The following is a 19,974-nucleotide window of genomic DNA, read 5'->3' as shown; positions in this document are numbered from 1 at the left end:
AGTATGTGGCTAAGTCAGGCCCTGTGCCGGGCAGTTTGGGGATGACCGAAGCAGGACCTCTCCCACCCAGCACAGCACACCTCGAGCGTGCTCCCGCGGCGTGCCGCACCTGCGGAAGGGGCTGGGAGGGAAGAGAGCAGGACCTGTTCCTGCCATCACGGAGACACACAGCCTCCTGGAGGAGATGGCTTTAGGACAACTGAGTGCTGAGGAAAAGACTCAGAAGGTGGCTTCTGACCTAGCCTGGAGGTGAGGGGCAGTCAGGGAAGGCTTCCCAGAGAAGTTGCTCATGGAGCTGAAATGAACAGGATGATGGAGAGAAGGGAGGGGAGGGTTTTGCAAGCAGAAGTGACCACATGAGCGAAGGCTGAGACGAGAGAATCAACCTAGTATCATCTGGAGACGCAGGATCCCTGGAACCTGCTGGAGGATCCCTGTGTGAGGGTCACGCGGAGGGCAGGGCCACACTGGGCGTGGCTGGGATGTGCTCCTCTTAGCCAGGAGTTATATTTCTTTGTTCTTAGCACACTGTCAAAAATTGAAGACCTCAGAGAACTTCTGTCTCTATGGATTCCATCCATCGATATTTGCCATGAAAGAAACTAACCCTGAGAAGTTTTAAAAATCTCTCTTTCTGATTCCTTTAAAAATAACAATAATAAACTCATTGCATTTTTTAAAAAATGACATGTTTTTATGAAAAATAATGCTATATTCCAAAAACATCATTAGTGAGAAGATGGCTCTCTTTAAATTTTTTTAAATCTCTGTAATGACTGGCTCGACAGAGGGGACAGCTGGATTCTCACTTCTGCTCTGCTTTCAATCTGTTGCAATATCCCATGTCGTGGAGTGTCTAGAAAATTCTGCTCAATACTTGTGAGGGAATGAGAGTGAAGAGGCTAATACTGTATTTGTATTAATTTAGTATTTGTTTGGACCTTGCAGACCCCCTGGAAAGGGACTCGGGAACCCCCAGACCCCACTCTAAGAACCACTGGGTTAGGTGCTAAGAAGACATGAAAGGTTTCAGAACCAGGAGAGACGATCTCAGCTCTCAGGTTCTGGAAGTTTCCTCGTGCTGGTGATGTGTCGGGTGGGTTGAAAGGACATGAAGGCTGTGACTGGTCCAGGTGGGACAGGGGAGGAGCTCTTGCATGGGCAGCTAGGCTGCAGACAGGAAGAGAGAGTGGCTTCCATGGAAGGGGTGCTCATGAGAGAGGGACAGCCAGAGAAGTCCCTCCTGGGGCTCACTCATGCTGAGCTTTTATCATCCTGAGCCCCCCAGACTAGGTGCCAGGGCCAGGGCTGATGGCTCAGGGGCCTGCATCCTGCCCCCCTCAGTTTGGGAGGGAGAGAGTGTTGCAGGAAGGAGCCAGACATCAACTTAGGTTGCAGAAGAGGAAACAAAGTGATTCTCTTTGGCTCCTATCCAGAGATGACAGGCAAAGTCAACATTTGTCCCTGTTAACACTCGCCCATTCAAATGACCCTTTGCCTGCAGACGTGGCTACTAACGCGAGCAGCTGTGCTGATAATGGCACCTATGGATCTGGACGTCACAACCCTGATCAAAATTTCCACAGTGTCTTACCGCACGATCCACAATATTTGATATTTACCCAAAGGAGGTGAAAACTTATGTCCACACAAAAAGTTGCATATGGAAGTTTACAGCAGCTGTATTCATAGTTGCCAAAACTTGCAAGCAACCAAGATGTCCTTCAGTAGGTGAGCGGATAAATAAACTGTGGTCCATCCAGACAATGGAATATTATTCAGCACTAAAAAGAAATGAGCCATCAAGTCATGAAAAGACATGGAGGAACTGTAAATCCATATTACTAAGTGAAACAAGACCAAGTGATAAGGCTACGTATTGTATGATTCCAACTATATGACATTCTGGAAAAGACCAAACTGAGGAGATAGTAAAAAGATCAGGGGTGAGGAGGTGGGAGGGATGAACTGGCAGGGCATGGAGGATTTTTAGGGCAGAGAAACTATTCTGTATGCTACAGTGGCGCACACATGACATTATAATTTCTCCGAACCCATAGAACGTACAACACCGAAAGTTAACTTTTATGTAAAATATGAACTTTGAGCGGTAATGATGTGTCAGTGTGGTTTCATCACAATAAGAAATGCCCCACTCTGGGAGGGGATGTTGATAACGGGGGCAGCTGCGTGGGTGTGGGGGCAGGAGGTGTATGACAACTCTATGTACCTTCTGCTCAGCTTTGCTGTGAACCTAAAACTGCTCTAAAAAATAAAGTCTATCACAAAAGAAAACCTCCCAGAGTGAAGACTCCAAGCCTGGCCTTGTGTTTGCCCTGGAACCTGTCCCCTGCCTGCCCTTTCAGCCTCCTCTCCTGGCCTTCCTTGTTCTCGTTCTACAAAGAGGAGGTATGCAGTGACGTTTCAGGGGTGGTTGAGCTGAAACGTCTGCTGGGAACCCCTGCTTTCAAATGACCGAGTTAGAGTGGCACTGTGGGTCTAACACGCATCAGTAGGTAGAAAACGGACTGCGTGAAGTCGAATTGTGGTTCAGAGCTCCGCTCTGGGGCCTGCCTCCTGGGTGTGAATCTTGGCCCTTTCAGGGGCCGGGGCACGTTGCTCAGCTGCTCGGAGCACGGCCCCTTTGCCCGTAATGTGAGTGTTAGAACATCCACCCTCAGACGGCTAGGAGAGGACGAAATGAGAGATGTGCAAAGATGTAGCATAGGGCCTGGGGAGACAGAAAGACTTAGACACAGCCCCAAAGAGCTGACAAGTTAGGGGCAGAAGCTGATATCCTCAGACCTATGGCCGAATAGTGGGGGCAAATGTCAGCTTTGGGGTCAGAGAGAGACCAACTTCTACCAGGGGAATGTGTAACAGCTTCTCAGTAAGGGGGAGATTAGAGCAAGTCTTCAAAGAACGGGTCATTCACTCATTCTTTCTTTTAACACAGATGTATGGAGCATTTGCTATCTTCCAGGCAGGCCATAGGAACGGCTTGAGCAAAGGTCCTGAGGCAGGAGGGCCAGGACGTTCCAGGAAAACACTGAGTAGACAGTGAACTTGGGCTGCATTTAGGGACGGCTGGTGAGAGATCAGCATGACACAGCCCCCATGGCGTGAGTCCGTGGGACTGGCTGACAATTCCCCAGAATGGTTGCATCACTTGACGCGGCAGGTAAGGAAGTATACAGCTCAGTTGTTCCTTCAAGAGGAGCTGCCGCGAAGAGGTAGCTGGCTGACCGTTTGTCGACATCTATGTCTGTATCTAGTCATGCAGAACAGACTAGAGGGAAATGAACCACAGGGTTGGCAGGCTTTATCTCTAGATAGAGAGAGTGCTTTCTTTACACATTTCTTTATTTTAAAAATATTCCTTTAGAAACATGGATTATTTGAATTATCTGAAATACATCTTTTAATACATTGTTGAAATTAAGGCTTGAGTGGGTCCTGGCTTTTGGAGCACATGATGGGGAGGATTTGCCCTTGGGGCCTCGAGGAACACGCCTTGTGAGCGCCATAGAGAATGAGACTCCCACTCAACAAGGAGGGTCAGCTCTGAGGAGGGGTATGTGATCTGGCGTCAAGGCTACCAGCTTCAGCACAAGGCAGAACTGGATTCCAATCCTGACTCTGCTGTGGACTAGCTCTATGATCTTGGGCAAAATGTTTCCTGTCTTGAGTCTTAGTTTCCTTACCTGTAAAATGGGACTAAGGATAATCTTTATAGCATAAGGATGCTAGAAGGATTCCACAAGCATTCGTGAAAATTGCCTGTCAATGTCAGCTATTGTTATTACAGATGGGGAAACCGAGGCCCAGAAAGGGCATGGGAGCTATCCAGCGTCAAACAGCAAGAATGAGTGGAGTCAGGCTAGAACTCAAGGCTCCCTGAATAAGACACCCCCTCCCTCACCTCCACGCAGGGCAGACTGAGTGGCTTCCTCCCTCACAGTCCCTGGGTCCACTTCACTCAGGGTGCGGATGAGGAAACCAGCTCAGAACAGGACTGGAAGGTGAATGAGTCACGAACATGGTGCCCTCCGCCACTCTCTCAGTGCTCTCCAGGTTCTCCACAGCTCTGCGTTTGGTGACATTGATGACTGCAGTTTGAAGTATGTTATTGACACATGCGTCAAGTGGCTAAAGTGAGTCCCTGCTCCTTTAATGCCCCCAGGCCTTCTATGCAAGAATGTTTGCTTTGGAGGTGTTGGATGGGCGTGGTAAGAACGAGGGCTTCTCCTCAGTCTCCTGGCTGTCCATCATCCAGTGCCACATCTCCCCCAACAACGAGGTCACTTGCCATTTATAAAGTCTGCCCCACTGCAGAGTCCATCGGGAATCAACAGACGGAGACTCAGGGCATCTCTACAGCACACAGGAGAAATCCAGGTGAGCACAATGTAATGACACTCTGCAACCTGCCTTTTTACCAGATGCCAAACCATAGTAAAGATTTTGTTAAATGTACCGGTTGCAAATGGTGATTGGTTCTAGCACAGAACGTGAAAAATAGTGGCTTAAATAATGACGAGAGATCCACAGGTAGGCTGTTACACTGCTCTTCCCTCTGCTACCCCAGGTTGTGGCTTTGATCTTCATGCTGATAAAACAGCTGCTGAGATCCAAACATCATGTCTGATATCCAATCAGGAAAAAGCAGGAGAAGAAAACAAAAGCTGGGTCCGACCACCTTAAAGAACTTTTTTAGAAGCCTTAGCCTACACCTTCCCCGGTTGCAAAGAAGGTTGGGAAAGAAAGCTTCTTTCTTAGGCCCATTTCTGTCCTCAAAAATAAAAAGTTTCTGTAAAGAAAGAGGGAAGAATGGACAAGTGCCCTTTGCTCTCCAACCTTCCATTTTCCACTCTTTAAAATAGGGGTATCAATATTTGTCTCATAGGACAGGGCTCTTGCAAGGATTTAGTATAGACTCCCAGCACTCTTTGGGCATCCACAGATGCCCTCTGGCCACACTCTTCTTCAGGTTGTGTTAGTCTGTGAATCTTCCAAAGGCACTATCAGGACCACGGAGGGATAAAGAGAAATGTTAATTTGCCCATCCAAAATTAACTCCCATTTAGCGGCACTGGGCTAAGCAGTTTTCAAAATGCTTGTTGAATCCTTATAGTAACTCTATTTAGTGAGGCGCGGGATAAGTATACACAACTAAAAGGCAGGAGAGACAAGTTTCAGTCACTAACTATAGGTGGCCTCTGGAAAAGCGTAACTTACTCTAAGCCTCAGTTTCCCATCTGTAAAATGGTTATTGGGGTGGGTAGAAAGAAGCCTAGATGAGTCCTTTGGTTCCCCGCCCCCTGAAACTCCTTCAGCTCTGTAGAGAATCTCCCAGAGTGGCCCTGAAACAGACCCTATTTACCTGGGATCCGCAAAGGTCCTACCCCAAGATGTGGAAGGTCTCAGGCCTCCTTCTCATTGTCTGTGGGCTGCTTGCCCTATTGTTTGCTCAATATTTGCATATTTGAATCACCTGTGGGTCTGTTATATTGTGTATTTTAATTTCTTGGATTTTAGTTCATTTGTCCTTTTTTTTTTTTTGTAGAATGCCTTGTAAGGTTTTATTAGATGCTGGACATCATGATGAAAAATTGTAGAGGCTCTGAATGATATTGTCTTTTTCCAAGGAGGAAGGGAGATAGCAGAAAGATAGGGTATAAGTGGATTGCTTTCATCCTGCTGAGGCTTAGATTTCTGTTTTATTAGGGTGGAATTATTGTGGTTTTGTTCTTATGCCTCAGGAGGACCCTTTATTTCTGGGGCATAGTCCTTTCTCCCAGAACACAGCAGTCTTCTGGTTGTCAACTGAAAGCTCAAGGTGTCATCTCAGTGGGGTCTGAACTCCAACCAGAACTCTAACCAGTGTCTCCCCAGCACCACGCAACAGAGATGCTGAAATCTCTGCTCAGCTTTCTAACTTTCAGCTGCTGCTTTCTGATGAATGTTTTCTAGTCTTAAAGTCTAATGATTCTGACACCAGCTCCACTGTGTGAATTTCCCCGCACCACCAAGCAATTCTCCGACATCAGCTGGGTGTTTTACAATTCAACTCAATTCTGAAAGTATCTACCCAGAGATAGCATCAGATTCTATACTTAAAGGCTCATTCCCACAAGACTGCCCTCTATTTCAGATGTCACTGCAAGTCCAGGTTGTCACCTCTGCTTCTGACTGACTGGCTATAAATTAGAGTTTCCCACAACCCCCTCCTTGGGTCCAATTACTTCACTAGAGCGGCTCACAGAACTCAAACGTTTTACTCACTAGATTACCGGTTTATTATAAAAGGATACAGCTTAGGAACAGGCAGATGGAAGAGATGTGTAGGGCAATGTATGTGGTAAGAGACTTGGGGTTTCCATGCTTTCTGGGTGCACAACTTTCCCCAAATCTCCACGTGTTCACCAACCCAGGAGGTCTCTGAATCCTGTCCTCTTGGGACTTTATGGGGCTTCATCACACAGTCATGATTGATCAAATTGTTGGCCATTGGTGATGGATTGAACATCCAGCCCCTCTCCCCTTCCCCAGAGCTCAGGGAGTGGGATGGAAAGTTCCAACCCTCTATCACGTGGTTGGCTCCACTGGCAATGAGCCTTCCTCCTCAGGTGCTTTCCAAAAGCCACCTTATTAACATAAACTCAGGTGTGGTTGAAAGGGCCTTTTAGGAATATCAAGACACCTTTGCTGCTTTCGTCACTTAGGAAATTCCAAGGGTTTGAGGAGCTCTGTGCCAGGAACAGGGACAAACAGCAAATATATATTTCTTATTATAAATCACAGTACTGCAAGTTTCACACTGCACAGGAGAGCTGAAGAGTAGTCCAGTGAGTTGAGGACATCTGTCCACCTGTTTCAAGGCCCCTTCTCTGTGCCACCTTCCTCTGTGAGACTTTGCTCCTTAAGTCCCCGATACTCTAAAGGCCCCAGATTCCAATTTCTGCCTTCTCAGTCCCGTAAGACAGGCCCTTTTGCTTGGACTCTATTTCCCCATATGGCAATTTGGGAAATGACCTCAGGCAGAAGTTGGGGTGAATTCAGAGCTCACCGTGAGTGATATCCTTTTCTCAAGAACAATAGGCTCTCAAATTGTACCTGCATTGTTGCTCACCAATATCTCAAACCATTGTTCTATATATTTCCATTCTTTTAGTGGATTTCAGTGGGACGGTCAGTCAATACTCTGTCATGACCCAAACCAGAACTCTGCAGCTGGAATGTGAATTGAGATCTCAGTGGGACTTTGTAACCACTCATTTGAGGCTCAGGGATAGGACGAGGAGGTTCCACACAGGAAATGCTTGTACCCTTACAAACACAACTTCAGGTCTGGGTATTCCCAGAAAATGCTTCCTAGGTCGGTATTGTGGCAGGTGAGTCAGGAAAAATCCCAGGTGTGATCATCCCAGTGTCGTTTGGAATGATAACGTGAAGCTACACATAACAGAAATGCCAAAAGGAGGAGGCTGATGGAATGAACATTGGTCAATCCAGACGTTAGACTATTCTGCAGAGAAGGAAGTAACAAGATAGTCATGATGTGTTGCTATTTTACTGAGTAATTCTATGCGAGCATGGCAGGAAAATCGAGGTTTTTCATAATGTTTCATGAATGCATGTGCATGTATGCATAATATAAAGAAAAACTTCTGAAAGAAGAGACAACAGAAGTTATCTCTGAGGATTGATTTTTATTTACCTTTTTCTTTCTTTGTATGTATCTTTTTCTAATTGTTCTTCTTGTCTAAAAACAGACCATCAAAGTTAAAATACTAAACCAAAAGGGTAACTTTACACAGGATTAGTGACCAGGAATGGGCTTAGGGACTGTCCTGAATCTGTCAGGTGTCTAAAGAGAGCATTGGGCCCTGCCAGCTTCTACCTGTTAGTCTCAGATCCCAGTAAGGGCTGTTTGCAGTGTCATTTGGCTGAAACCCCAGGAAGTCCCACCAAAAGTGCATGAATGTCCTTGTCCAATCAAGGGATGTGAGGTGAGCGTCAGGGTCCTGAGGACCAATCCCAGCCCAGGGAACAGATAATGGAAATGGAGGGTCCCAACCCAGAAGCACTGCAAACTGTAGCACAGTCTCCACATGCTCTAGACTAACCCTCTCTCAGCCAGAGGGACATGCCCACGCTGCTGAGCCTACCGTTTCCCACCCACTCAGGAAGATAAGTCCTTGAATCACCAAATGAGAATCATCATGACCATAAAACTCATAGCATAACGGCAGTCATTTATGGAACACTTCTGATGTGCTTGGTGCTGTGCTCAGTGCTTAAGACGAGGCTGAGGAGAAGGGATGGGTACGTATCATCCACATTTTCCAGATAAGAATGCTGAAACTCTAAGGGTCTGTGTTGCCAAAGTTATTCAGCAAGCAGGTGGCAGAGCTGGCACGTCTGACTCTGAAGCCAGTGCACGTCACCACCAACATCTCCCTGGGGAATGAGAATATGTCCTGCACACAATGTCATGAGGTGGAGGAATTTGCCCTAAATGCCACATCTGGCAAGAGGTGGAGGGATTCAGAGACTGTTCTCGTAACTACAACATTGCGCAGCCTCTCACAGGGGCAGTGAGCAGCCTACAGAAGGCTGTGTCCCTACAGGAAAAGGTGTATGTCCACCTCGCTTGGGTACCAGTATGGATTGTGCGGCCTTGGGCTGGACCCTCTGTTTCTTGCTCTGTACTATGAGGAGAAGCATGTCTCCTATGAGCCTCAGTGGCCCCATCTGTAGAATGGGTCCACATGAGTTCTTTGACCACCCCAGATCCAAGCCCTGGGGAGACCCGCTCAGAGAATGACCCCACCACTGACCCTCTCTGCCCTATTCCCTCACAGGGACATCACTCAAGATGCTGAAGGTCTCCTGCCTCTTCGTTCTCCTCTGTGGGCTCCTTGTCCCGTCCTCTGCTCAACAGATCCCACCTGAAGTTTCTTCCCAGATCACCGATGGTGAGACTGTCCTACCTTTGGGTCATGCTTGACCTTGCCAGACACATAGGCCTCTCCTAGAAGTCCAGGCTGTGAGCCAATGTCGGTTAAGTCGTTGTTAGCATAATGCCTGGGACACAGTTAACACCATTAATCATTAGCTGTTCTGATCATCGATACCTTAATATATTTAATCCACTTCTCCCAAGATGCCCTTCTTTCCTGTCCCTTTGCTCTGCTTCATCTATTAAGACCCACCACCAAAGGGCACAACCCTACCTGGATTGGTCCCTGCTCACCTCTCCTACCACCCCACCCTCACTCACTGCCCTCCTGCTGCAGTAACCTCCTCAACACATTAAGCACACCCCAGGACCCTTGCACTTGCTATTCCCTCTGCCTGAAACACTCTTCCTTTAACTATCAACATGGCTCCTTCCCTTCCTTCAGGTCTCTGCTAAAATGTCCCATCTGTGGAAAGACAATCCTTGCCCTCCCTGCATAAATTAGCACCCTCACCCAGTACTCTCAGTCCCTCACTCTGCCTTTTAATGTTCTCTCATAGATGGAAATAGCATGCAGTAGAAAGTACCAGTATGGCTGTGGTGATTAAAATAGTGAAGATTGTTTTCTGTACTCCTTGGGAAATAGCCCCTGCACAGAGACACTCCAGGTTTCTCCCCCTCATCACCCCAACCACCCCAGCTTCACCCCCAGGACTCCAGACTCCTCACCAACCAAAATCCAAAGAGTTAACACCTGGCATAGCCCAGGAGCCCCAGGACAAGGCTACAGAGCTATGGCTGATGTCCTTTCTGATCTGTCAGTGTGCAGCCCGAGCTAGCTGCTGACTGTTTTGAAGCCAGCCTATCTCCTGAACGGATCTCCTCGTGTCCCTTTATTCACTGCCTTATCGTCAGTCTCTCCTCATCCTCACTAGAATGCCAGCTCCACGAGGGCAGAGAGCTCTGCCTGTTCTTGCTGGTGCAGCCCATCCCCTGGCACGGCCCTGGCACATAGTGGGCCCCTGTGAATCTTTGCTGAATGATTGTGTCTGGAAGTTGGTCCAGCACCAAGCAGGCCAGAGAGACCAGATGGATGAAGAGTAAGCGCTGCGTGTGGGACACACTCAGAGGTCAGGGTTGTGTCTCAGAATCTTTGGCATCTAAATGTCTAATTGGGTTTTGGGGGCCCATGTCTTTCAGCTTTGACCCAAGGACTCCTTGACGGGAACTTCCTTTCTCTCCTGAATGCAATTAACTTAGAAGGATTATTGAACACCATCCTCGATCAAGTAACAGGCCTCCTGAACATCTTGGTTGGCCCTCTCCTGGGGCCCAGCGATGCAGAGTGAGTGGCCTCTGATCACCACCCACAGGTCCAGACTGTCCTGGTTTGTCGGTTAGATGTCTACCCACATTTCTGAGTCTGCAGTGATCCTCCCGTCAGTGAAAGCCCTTCCAGCTCTGAAGGCCTGAAATCCACTGGTTGAGAGAAGTCCCCACTGGGGGTGGAGGGAAGAGCTGAGGAGGTGCTGAAGGCGGGGGTTCAGGCCCTTTGTCTGGGAAGAGAATGGCTGCTCATCGTCTTGGGAGCACTGTCGCTCTCTTCCTCTCTCTGAACCTCAACTTCTGCCCCTGGGGAATGGGGAATTACAGCATCTACCCCCAGAGGACTGTTGTGAATATTAAGTGAATAATATGTGTAAAATTCTTGCACAGATCCCTGCCCTCACTAAGCCTCCAATGGGTGATAACAATAACAACATCCTCTACAATGATAACGTGGTAACCATAATAATCAGTGCTATCTGACCACCAGAGTGTCTCAGGTCACTTGTCTAAATGTGTCCAAGACTCAACTGCTAAACCCCACCCTCATCCCCACTCCAGTCTGCTCCTCCCCCACCTAGCTCATCTTAGCTCACGACAACTCCGCTCACCCAGGTGTTCTGGCCAAAAATCTTGACACTGCCCTTGGCTCCTCTCTTCCTCTCACACCTGTACGAGTGTGTCAGCAAGCACTGTCAGCTCTGCCTTCGAAACACACCCAGGCATCTGAGCGTTTATTCCTCCTCCTCTGGTCTGAGCCTCCACCATCTTCCCCCTGACTTACTGTCCTGGATCCCCCTGCTTCCACTTCAAGCTCCTCCTCTCCATTCTCTGCCACTAGTATCCAGAAGAATCTTGCTAAGAAGTAGGACAGACTCCATAACTCCTTGGCCCAAACCCTCTGTTCGCTCTCAGAACCGAACCCAAAGTCCTTATTGTTGGCCCACAAGGCTCCATGAGATCTGGCCCTGATTACCCGTCTCACCTCTTCTCCTACTATCCTCCCCTCACCCATTGCCCACCAGTCACACTGAGCCTGTTGCTTCTCCTCAAACACGCCAGCTAAGTTCCAGCCTCAGGGCCTTTGCACTTGCTCTGTCTTCTGCCTGGACCTTCCTTCCCCTGTCTCTCCTCATGACTTGTACCCTCACTTTATTCATGAACCTGCCCAAATGTTCTCTCCTATGAGAAGCTGTCCCTGACTCCCCTGTCTAAAATTCTACTCTTGCCAATGTCACCCTCTATCACCTGATTCTGCAGGTCCTTTTCTTCACAGCACCTATCACCTGGCACATTCGATATGTATTCATTTACTGCGCTTATTGTTTTATACATATACACTCTCCCTAAGCATGTACTATCTATGGCTTTTGGTCTTTAACTTATTATTTACTGACTCGTTTATTCCAGCCTGCTTGGCACTGGTCAAAGGGCTAGACAGGATTATTCTGGAATGCATCAAGGCAAGAGCTTCTTTTTGCTCAGGGCTGTATTCCCAGTGCTTATAACACATAGTAGCTGTGCAATAAATTACATGGTTGGTAAGTGAGTAACCGGCTTTGCATACAATCAGCTTCTGCTCTGCAGGGGACCTGCCTTTACAGAAAGGTGGATCCACCTGCACCTGGAGCCTCAACTTTTCCCCGTTGTGTATTTCTTCACCCAGGATCAAGTTGCAAGACGCTCGACTCCTTCAACTCTCCCTTGAGTTTTCTCCTGATAGCAAGGGGATCGACATATGGATACCATTGGAATTGTCCGTATATCTAAAGTAAGTAACAGCTCTACTTTACATAACAGCAAGTTCCACGTACAGCTCCATCTCCTTTTGCACAGGTGTGCAGGGATGTGGGAAGCAGCCATAACTAAAGGATCTCCACACAGTCTCAGGAAGACTCATTGTGTGGTCGAGGCAAAATCCCCACCCTCTCTGGACCTCAGTCACCCTACATGTAAAACTGGGAGTCTGCAGAGTACGCGAATGCTTCTGGCGTGGGGGCCACTCTAGGGAAAGCAGGGGCTTGAGCAGGTGTCCTCCCCCTGATTCGTCCTGAGAGGCCCCACCTTCGTCTATCTGGACTTCATGAGCCCACTCAGCTCTGATGGAATGTGACTCAAGACAGGAACACAGAACCTGCTCTAGACCCCAGCACTCCTTGGCACCATTGCCTACATGTGTCTGGTGATTGCCCATAGGTATGTTTTGTTTGGCCTGCATGGTGTATTTTCAGAGAGGGTAGGCATTCTTCGGTTCATCACAACCTCCACCTCTCTCTGTGAAATTAGTCCCTGGTCGACTTCATTTGTTTCCACTTCAAGCCTGGCACTTGAGGCAGTGGAGTTCGAGACCTCTAAAAGAGTACATTCCAAGGTCACAGATTCTCAGTTTTGATAGGATGCTATCCATAGAATCAACCTTTTCCGTTCTAACTGCCCCCCAAGACAGAGGTGGTGAGTATCAGTTGGATGCCCCGAATGCAGAGCTGTCTGGTTTAACCAGTGGTGGATGCATTACTCAGAGACAGCCATTCCCATTCTCCAGCCCTAAATACTTTCTTTTGAAAAATGAGGAAGTGATGTTAACAGGGTGATATTGAGGTTTCTGTGCAAACACGGGGAACCCTTGTTCTAGAAACAAATGAGGGTGTAGTAAGTTCTGAGGTTCTCTCCCACCAGCCTTAACTCTTCCCTCCAACAGGCTCCTGATTCTTGAACCCCTCACACTTTATGTGCGGACAGATATAAGAGTCCAGCTTCAGTTGGAGAGCGACGAAGATGGCAAATACCGACTCGCCTTTGGGCATTGCAGCCTCTTACCTAGGGCTATAGAGCTCCAATCTGGAAATCCGTGAGTTCTCCATCTTTCTCTCTCCGTGTCCAGCTGATCATGATGAAGCCCCCAAGAGGGCTCACCTGAAAGATGTCACTAGGAAAACAATACCTTCCCAAATCAGCCTTTTGTGCAAATGGGGATGTGTGTCTTACAAATAGAGTTTTAGGCTAATTTAAAATTTCATTTATTATAGGAACAATAATTTCAGTGACATGAAAAGACGTTCACTGAATAGTCCTGAGGAGAAAGAAAGCAGGATCACTCGATTAATGGTTGACATTTAGGTTATTTCCAAATCTTTTGCTATTATAAATAATCCTGAAACTTTTGGTACAGTAAGATTTCCCCAAAATAGAATTGTTTCCTTATTGTAGATTCCTAAAACTACTGAAAAAGTATGAACAGTTTTACAACTTTTAAGTTTTAAGGCATATAATAGTGTTAAGGCATTCCCAATCACTTATCTCAACCCTCCCCAACAGAACTGAACTAAGTAACACTGTCCAGCTGGCACTCGTCAATTCCACCCCACATCCAATCACCACCAGCTGTGCTCATCTTCACAACTTTTCTCTTCAGTGGATAGAAAGTCCCATGGATGCCGTTAGTTTCATTTCTGGACTACCAGGAGAGCAAAGATTTTATCACTTGTTTATTAGTCTGTGACGTTTCCTCTTCACAGAACCTGTTTTCAGAGGTTTTCCCTTTTTAATTAACTAAGGTTTTAATGTTTTCTTCTAAATTTACGATATCTTTTTTTACAATCTTCTTTTGTACCACTTTTTAAAAATTTAGGCTGAAATCCACAATTAACTGAATCCAATGGTCATCACCAATCCCTTTTATACCCTGTCTTCTCCATTCATGAATTCTTTATTTTGATTCATCTCCTAGTTGCTCACTGTTTCAAGAAAGATCTGAGTATACAATCCTTTCTGAGCCCTTGCAGGTCTGGTAATGTCCTTCTCTCATGTTCAAACATAAGAGAGAACCAGGCCAGATATGGCATCCTTGACTCACAGCCATCTCTCCCTAGGAAAACTCTGTGAATACTGCTCCCGTGTCTTTTGATTTGTTGAAGAAAACAAGTCCTTCCTTTAAGTGAAATATGAGACTTGAGACTGGAAGTGGTAGGTTAGTTGATTTATATGCAAGCTCCTTATAGGATAAAGACACAAACCCTTTGCCTGAGAATTAGACAGACGTGCCCTAAACTATAAGGATTCGGGATTGAGTCAGGTACACGAAGACACCCTTACACTGCTATTTACTGCTTCTTTCTCATCTCCCCCAACTGAAGATGATATTATACTATTCCTTCCATGAAGGCATGACCACCCGGCCGGGGAGATAATTTCTATTGGAGCATTAGATAATCAGAGAAATGGGAAAGTGCACAGCGAAGAGAGACCTCAGAGTTGGCTGGAGCAGTCAGGAAGGGCTTTCTGGAGGAAGCCAGTTGGCTGGACCTAAAAGGGTGGTAGAAGCTGAAGAAGGCATTCCAAGAAAGAGAAACAAAATAGGCACAAAGAGAATGATGTGAATAGTGATGAGGGAGAGGTGATTTAAATTGAAACATTAATTTTAAGGAGCCCTGAGAGGTAGGTCAGTGTAGAAGGGCAAGACCGAGTCATGGAGGGCTGTGGAAACAAGGAGTGGACTTTGAGTAACTTGGGCCCAATTGAGCAAAGAACCAATGTGAAGAAAGGAGAGTTTGGGAAAAATAATCTGTTCTACCAACTTCTTTCACTCTTTATTTAGACTCAGCTTGCCGGTAAATGCTGTTTTGGGGACCATAGAAAACGCCCTGGGAAACTTCATAACCGAGGATTTGGGAGCAGAAGTAAGTATACAAACCCAGATGACTTCTGTTTTTGAGTCTGAGAACCAGAGCTTGGTGGGTTGGATCCTCTTAATAAACTGGAGGAATATCTCCCAGGAAGGAGAGTTAGAGAGAGAGGAAGTGGTATTTATTAAGCTCCCATTCTGCAACCAAGCACTGGTAAAGTACTTCATAGACATTATTTCATTCTTCAAGTCAAAATCAGCATCCATGTGACCAGAGGTGATTTGATAAGCCTCTCCAAGACTCAGGTTCCTTATCTGTAAAATAAGTATAAGTAACCATGAAATTAGCACCTAACATCACTAAGCATGCAGACACGGTGCTAAGTTTCTTGTGTGAATTTTCTCATCTCATCCTCCTAACAATCTCATACTCTAGGTAACAATAGCATCTCCAGTTTCCAGACTAAAGAAAAAGTTGCAGAGAGGGTCAATGACTTACCAAGCCATATAGCTGCCAAATGGCTCAGCTGTTGTGTGACCCCAGGGCAGTCAATCCTCCAAAACTCTCTACCTGGTTGTTTTCTACAATGGGTTGGCTCAGAAGGAGAACTTACTTTGACTACCACCACTTAGGCTCCATTGGTAGAGTCCTCCTCCTGACCCTTGCATATTTCCTTGTCTTTCAGCTTTGTCCTACCCTTAATTCATTGGTCTCCAACCTGGATCTGCAGCTGGTTAATAATCTGATTAGTAAGTGCCGGCAGTGGGAAGGGACAATACCACCCAAGGAGAAAGCTCAGACTGCTCCTTTACCCTTTTCATCACATGTCCCCTTCCCTCACCCTGACACTTCTCCCAGACCAGAACCCCCTTCCCTGCTGAGGCAGAATGGTCCCTAATAACAGCAATCCTAATAAACTCAGCTGTCATTTGCTGAGGGAGTCCTATGTGCCACGCCCAGGGTTAAGCGCTGTGCCTGTACCAGCCACTGGACTTCCACCACCAGCTGAGTACATGCTGGTTTCACTTCTATTCTGGTGTCCAAAGCCAAGAGAAGCTGAAATATAAATGGAGGCTTCTCTGGGGGAGGAAAGCTGCCCAATAAGTCCTGTACCCTCCACCTAAATTGTATGATGTTGCATTAGGAGCAGAAAATTGGCCTGGCTTCAGCCCAGACAAAAACTGCCTCCTTCCAGTAGTTTCTACCACTAAGAACTCAAAGTTTCCACGTCTGCCAGAACCCAAAGCAACAAACGCAAGATTGAATCTCTGCATCTCAGGCCCCTGGCAGGAATCTGAAAACCAGTACAGTTGCTGGATTGAAAGGACTCTTCCTTCATTCACTGGATATTCACTAGTCCTACCAAGTGCTAGATGTTAGACTTTTTAAATTTCCTTTAGGTGGCTCTCCCAGAAAGCAATTTTCTATCCTCTGCCATACACCTCTGTTAACAGGGAGCTCACTACTGATGAAGTAGGAAGCTTGAGGCAGTTAATCTGGATGAGACTTGAAGCTCCCAAAACTTGGTTCCTAGGTTCACTCAAAGTAAATGTGAGTTGGGTAGCTGGACCAACACCCTTGCTCTGCTGATATTAGGCACCACTTTGAAGATGTTTCCAGGCAAATGGGGACTCTGACCGCTATAATGCCAACTTTCTCCACTGTCTCATTTCAATGTACAGCTCTTAAGTGATTAGCTTGGGAGGGAGTGGTTGCTCCCAATGTATGGATGAGGCAACACAAAACTGTTGGTGAAGTGATCAGAGACAACCAATGACAAAACAGAGACTCTAGCCCCATCCTCCTGCCTCCAAGCCTTTGGCTCATTCCATGACACTGCTCTGTCCCCAGCTGGAGCAGGGAGAAACTCCTTTGGCCTCTCTGATCCTTCCTCATTCCCACAGTCTGAGGTATCCATTTTGCCTTCTAGATCTGATACTGGATCGTGCGAACGTTGACCTCAGCGTCTAAGTATACCCAAAGTGAAGGAGCCACATTTGTATCAATTTGGTGAGAAACCAGCACATATTTCCCTCTTTAGTGATGGTGCCTGGGCTTTAGGGTCATTATAAATGTGTCATTCATTCATTTATAAAATTTCAGGTAAGCTTCTACTGTGTGCTAGATGCCAGGGATACAGCCATGGGCAACACAAAGATTCTGCTCTCCTGGAGCTCAGATCATTCTTGGGCATCCTAACAATGAACTGAGAAGTAAATATAGTCATCCAAATTCAAGAGGGAAGTGGGTACTATGAAGGAAACAAAGTAGGCGGATGTGAGAGAGAGAGTGACTGCAGTAGGAGCAGAGAGAGAGGCAGCAAATTAAGAGAGTATAGGCAGGCAGAGGCTCTTGAAGGAGGAGACATTTCAGCTGAGTCCTGAATGATAAGGCAGGAGTTGTGCTAAGACCCAGGGAAGAATATAACAGGCAGCAGGATGAGCATGTGCAAAAGTCCTGAGGCAGGAATGAACTTTCCTTTTTGAAGCAAAGAAAGAAGGGCAACATGGCTGGAGTGTGGAAGGAGCTCAGTTATAGGAGGTATATTTACAAGGATGTTATTTGGTGATGAAAAAGAGGAGGATTTCTATAAAAAGAGATGCCTTTATTCATTTATATGTATTTATTTGCAACTGGTCTGTCTGAAAACACTCTGCTCAAGTGTCATCATCTCAGATCTCTTAAAAAAGGCACAACTGCCACATTCTGCTTCATTTTTCTTCGTAACATTCATTACTACCTAACTTCCTATGATGTTACTTGTTTCTTTTCTGTCTCCCCTCCTAGAATGTAGACTTCATGAAGGCAAGGACTTTATCTTATTCCCTGTTTTATCCCTGGTGCCAGGATTACAAAGATGAATCACACCTGGCCCCTGACCTCCAGAGCCCCCAACCTAGTAAGGGATAAGACAAATAAACAGACAATTTTATGTGCAGTAAGGTGTTCTTGTTAAGGTTCTGTGGAAGTGGAGAGGCAAGACCCAGCAGTCCTTCCAGGGGATTTCCAGAAGGGCCTCACAGAGGAGGCAGAATTTCAACTGGATTTTGAAGAATGATTAAAAGTTTCTTTGTGGGAAAAGCCATTGAAAGCAGAGGATATAGTATGTGCAAATGCACAGGAGGTAGAATGGACCTGGTGCTCTAGACAATGGGAAGAAGCTCTGGGTAACTGGTTGTAGGAGTCATGGGGGATGGAGGCATCTTCCTCAAGGGGGTAGGATAGGTTTGTAGTGAACTGTACACATGCTTTCTGAAGACAAAGGTGCATGCGATGTATTGAGCCACCAAAGAAGGTGCAGTCTGTGACAGGGGACATAAGAAACTGAGTGGCCAACATCATTATTGAATCTATGTCCTTGGGTTGATTAGCTTAGTTATGGAATGATCCAAATCAGTTCTGTCCAGTAGAAGTATAACACCGAACACATATGTGATTTTGAGTTTTCTAGTAATGACACTTTTAAAAGGAAAAAAAAACATCATATTAATTTTAGTAATATATTTTATTTACCCAATGTATCCAATATCATGGCAACGTGGAATCAACATAAAATTATTCATGAAATATTTTGCAGTCTACTTTTCAAACTAAGTCTTTGCTATCTAGTGTTTATTTTATACTTACAGCACACTTCAGTTTGGACTGGCTGCATTTAAAGTGCTCAATATCCACATGTGGTCAGTGGCTGCCACATTGGACAGTGTAGCTCGAACTAAGCTAATTTGCTGCCGGCTGGAAAACTTTTAAAGGCCTAAAGCATGTCATTTTATCCCCACCATAATAGCTAGGCTGCCCTCTATCAAAGAATTCCCAAATTGTGGCCCCTATATCATACTCAGTCCACAGACATACTTGGTTGTGGTTAGAAAGTGTTTTAGAAATGTGGATGTTTCCAATATTAAAAGTAAGAAATCTGTCTTTTGATTAACTAGGGAATCTGGTAATATTTTGCATCCTTGTGTTGTGAAATAGGCCAAGGGGAGGGGAGGCTCCATTTTAGTTGATGAGTGTCCAGGGAACAGAAATTGTTATCCAGGGATAGGCAGTGGATGGGGGTCCGGACAGAAATTTGGTTCAGGACCATGGACAGTGGACAGCAGGCCCAGTGTGAACGAGGTGGGGGAGGGGGGAAAGCTCTCAGCTTTGACTTACAGCCTCCTTAGAACGGGTGCAAAGTTGACTAATATCTTGATTATCTCATGCAGAATCAGGTCCTGCATGCTGGTCTCCTTCCTGGAATGCCCTCCACACTGCGGGCCACCATTTACGTAGATATTCCTGTCGATTATTCAACTACTGCCTGGAGTTTCATTACCCGCCCTGGACTCAAAGATCCTCTACTTTCCTGGCTATGGAGGCTGTTTCCCTGTAAATCTTCTCCAGAATCCCTGTACTGATTCCCTGTAATCTTAACATAATAAATTTCTGCAGCCCTGAAATGTGGACTTTCCTGCTTCCATAGCGTCATGTGAGCAGGGGCAAAACAATAGCTAGAGATGGTGGTGGGTCCGTTCATGATGACAAAACTTTGGAATGCAAGGGAAGATGCTTGGGTAGTTTAGCTTTTATCTCAGAAATACGTGAGCACTCTGGCCTGGAGTTTCCCCAAAACTAAGGAACTAGCCTTCCTGTCTTGTCTGAGATGTTTTCTGAACTGGTTCTGTGTCCTTGGGGACCCCCCACTCTTGCCCACAGTCTCCTCACTGTGAAGAGAGAGTGTTGGACTCGTTCTTTAGGTACTCTCAGGCAGGAGCAGCCTACAAAGTTGTGATTTATGGGAAAAAATTTATCTTGGCCCTGGTAACCCCATTTTTCTTCCCTGCATCACCAAACTTCTCAAAAGATATGTTGCTCTTCACTGCCTCTATTTTCTCACCGTCATCCACTGCTCGGTTTTGGATAATCTGGCTTCTTCCCTCAACTCCTTAATAGAACTTGCCCTAGGTCATCTATGACCTCTTTTATGGTGAAAACAAGTGAACCCTTATTCAGTGTTCATGCTTCTCAAGTTAATAGCAATTAGCACTTTAGATGACCACTCCAGCCTACTCCCCACCT

At 46.3% G+C, this 19,974-nt stretch overlaps 1 protein-coding gene across 2 annotated transcripts; it reads left to right on the top strand.

Annotated features, from left to right (window-relative positions):
* Positions 1–525: 525 nt before the first annotated feature.
* Positions 526–19,355, top strand: LOC103541612 (latherin). 2 transcript variants are annotated; one of them, XM_070606752.1, is made up of 13 exons: positions 526–1,096; positions 1,505–1,731; positions 2,242–2,409; positions 2,957–3,181; positions 4,184–4,398; positions 8,868–8,981; positions 10,166–10,310; positions 11,958–12,062; positions 12,990–13,139; positions 14,886–14,967; positions 15,599–15,662; positions 16,844–16,923; positions 19,122–19,355. In XM_070606752.1, the coding sequence occupies exons 5-12, from the start codon at positions 4,191–4,193 to the stop codon at positions 16,882–16,884; spliced, it is 909 nt and encodes a 302-aa protein (XP_070462853.1). In that variant the 5' UTR covers positions 526–1,096; positions 1,505–1,731; positions 2,242–2,409; positions 2,957–3,181; positions 4,184–4,190; the 3' UTR covers positions 16,885–16,923; positions 19,122–19,355. The 2 variants fall into 2 exon arrangements, with proteins under 2 accessions (XP_070462853.1, XP_008506670.1); XM_008508448.2 differs by lacking the exons at positions 526–1,096; positions 1,505–1,731; positions 2,242–2,409; positions 2,957–3,181 and having other exon boundaries at positions 3,972–4,398.
* Positions 19,356–19,974: the final 619 nt, after the last annotated feature.

This window comes from Equus przewalskii, unplaced genomic scaffold, assembly GCF_037783145.1.
Source record: "Equus przewalskii isolate Varuska unplaced genomic scaffold, EquPr2 contig_12237, whole genome shotgun sequence".
Taxonomy (NCBI): Eukaryota; Metazoa; Chordata; class Mammalia; order Perissodactyla; family Equidae; genus Equus; species Equus przewalskii.
Note: the sequence above shows the minus strand (reverse complement) of the source record. Positions and strands in the feature narration are given on the sequence as shown.

Coding starts and splice junctions, on each gene's coding strand:
- LOC103541612 (XM_008508448.2), top strand. CDS start 4,137: ATGCGTCAAGTGGCTAAAGTGAGTCCCTGCTCCTTTAATGCCCCCAGG. Junction 8,982..10,165: donor TTCTTCCCAGATCACCGATG/GTGAGACTGTCC, acceptor CATGTCTTTCAG/CTTTGACCCAAGGACTCCTT. Junction 13,140..14,885: donor GAGCTCCAATCTGGAAATCC/GTGAGTTCTCCA, acceptor CTCTTTATTTAG/ACTCAGCTTGCCGGTAAATG.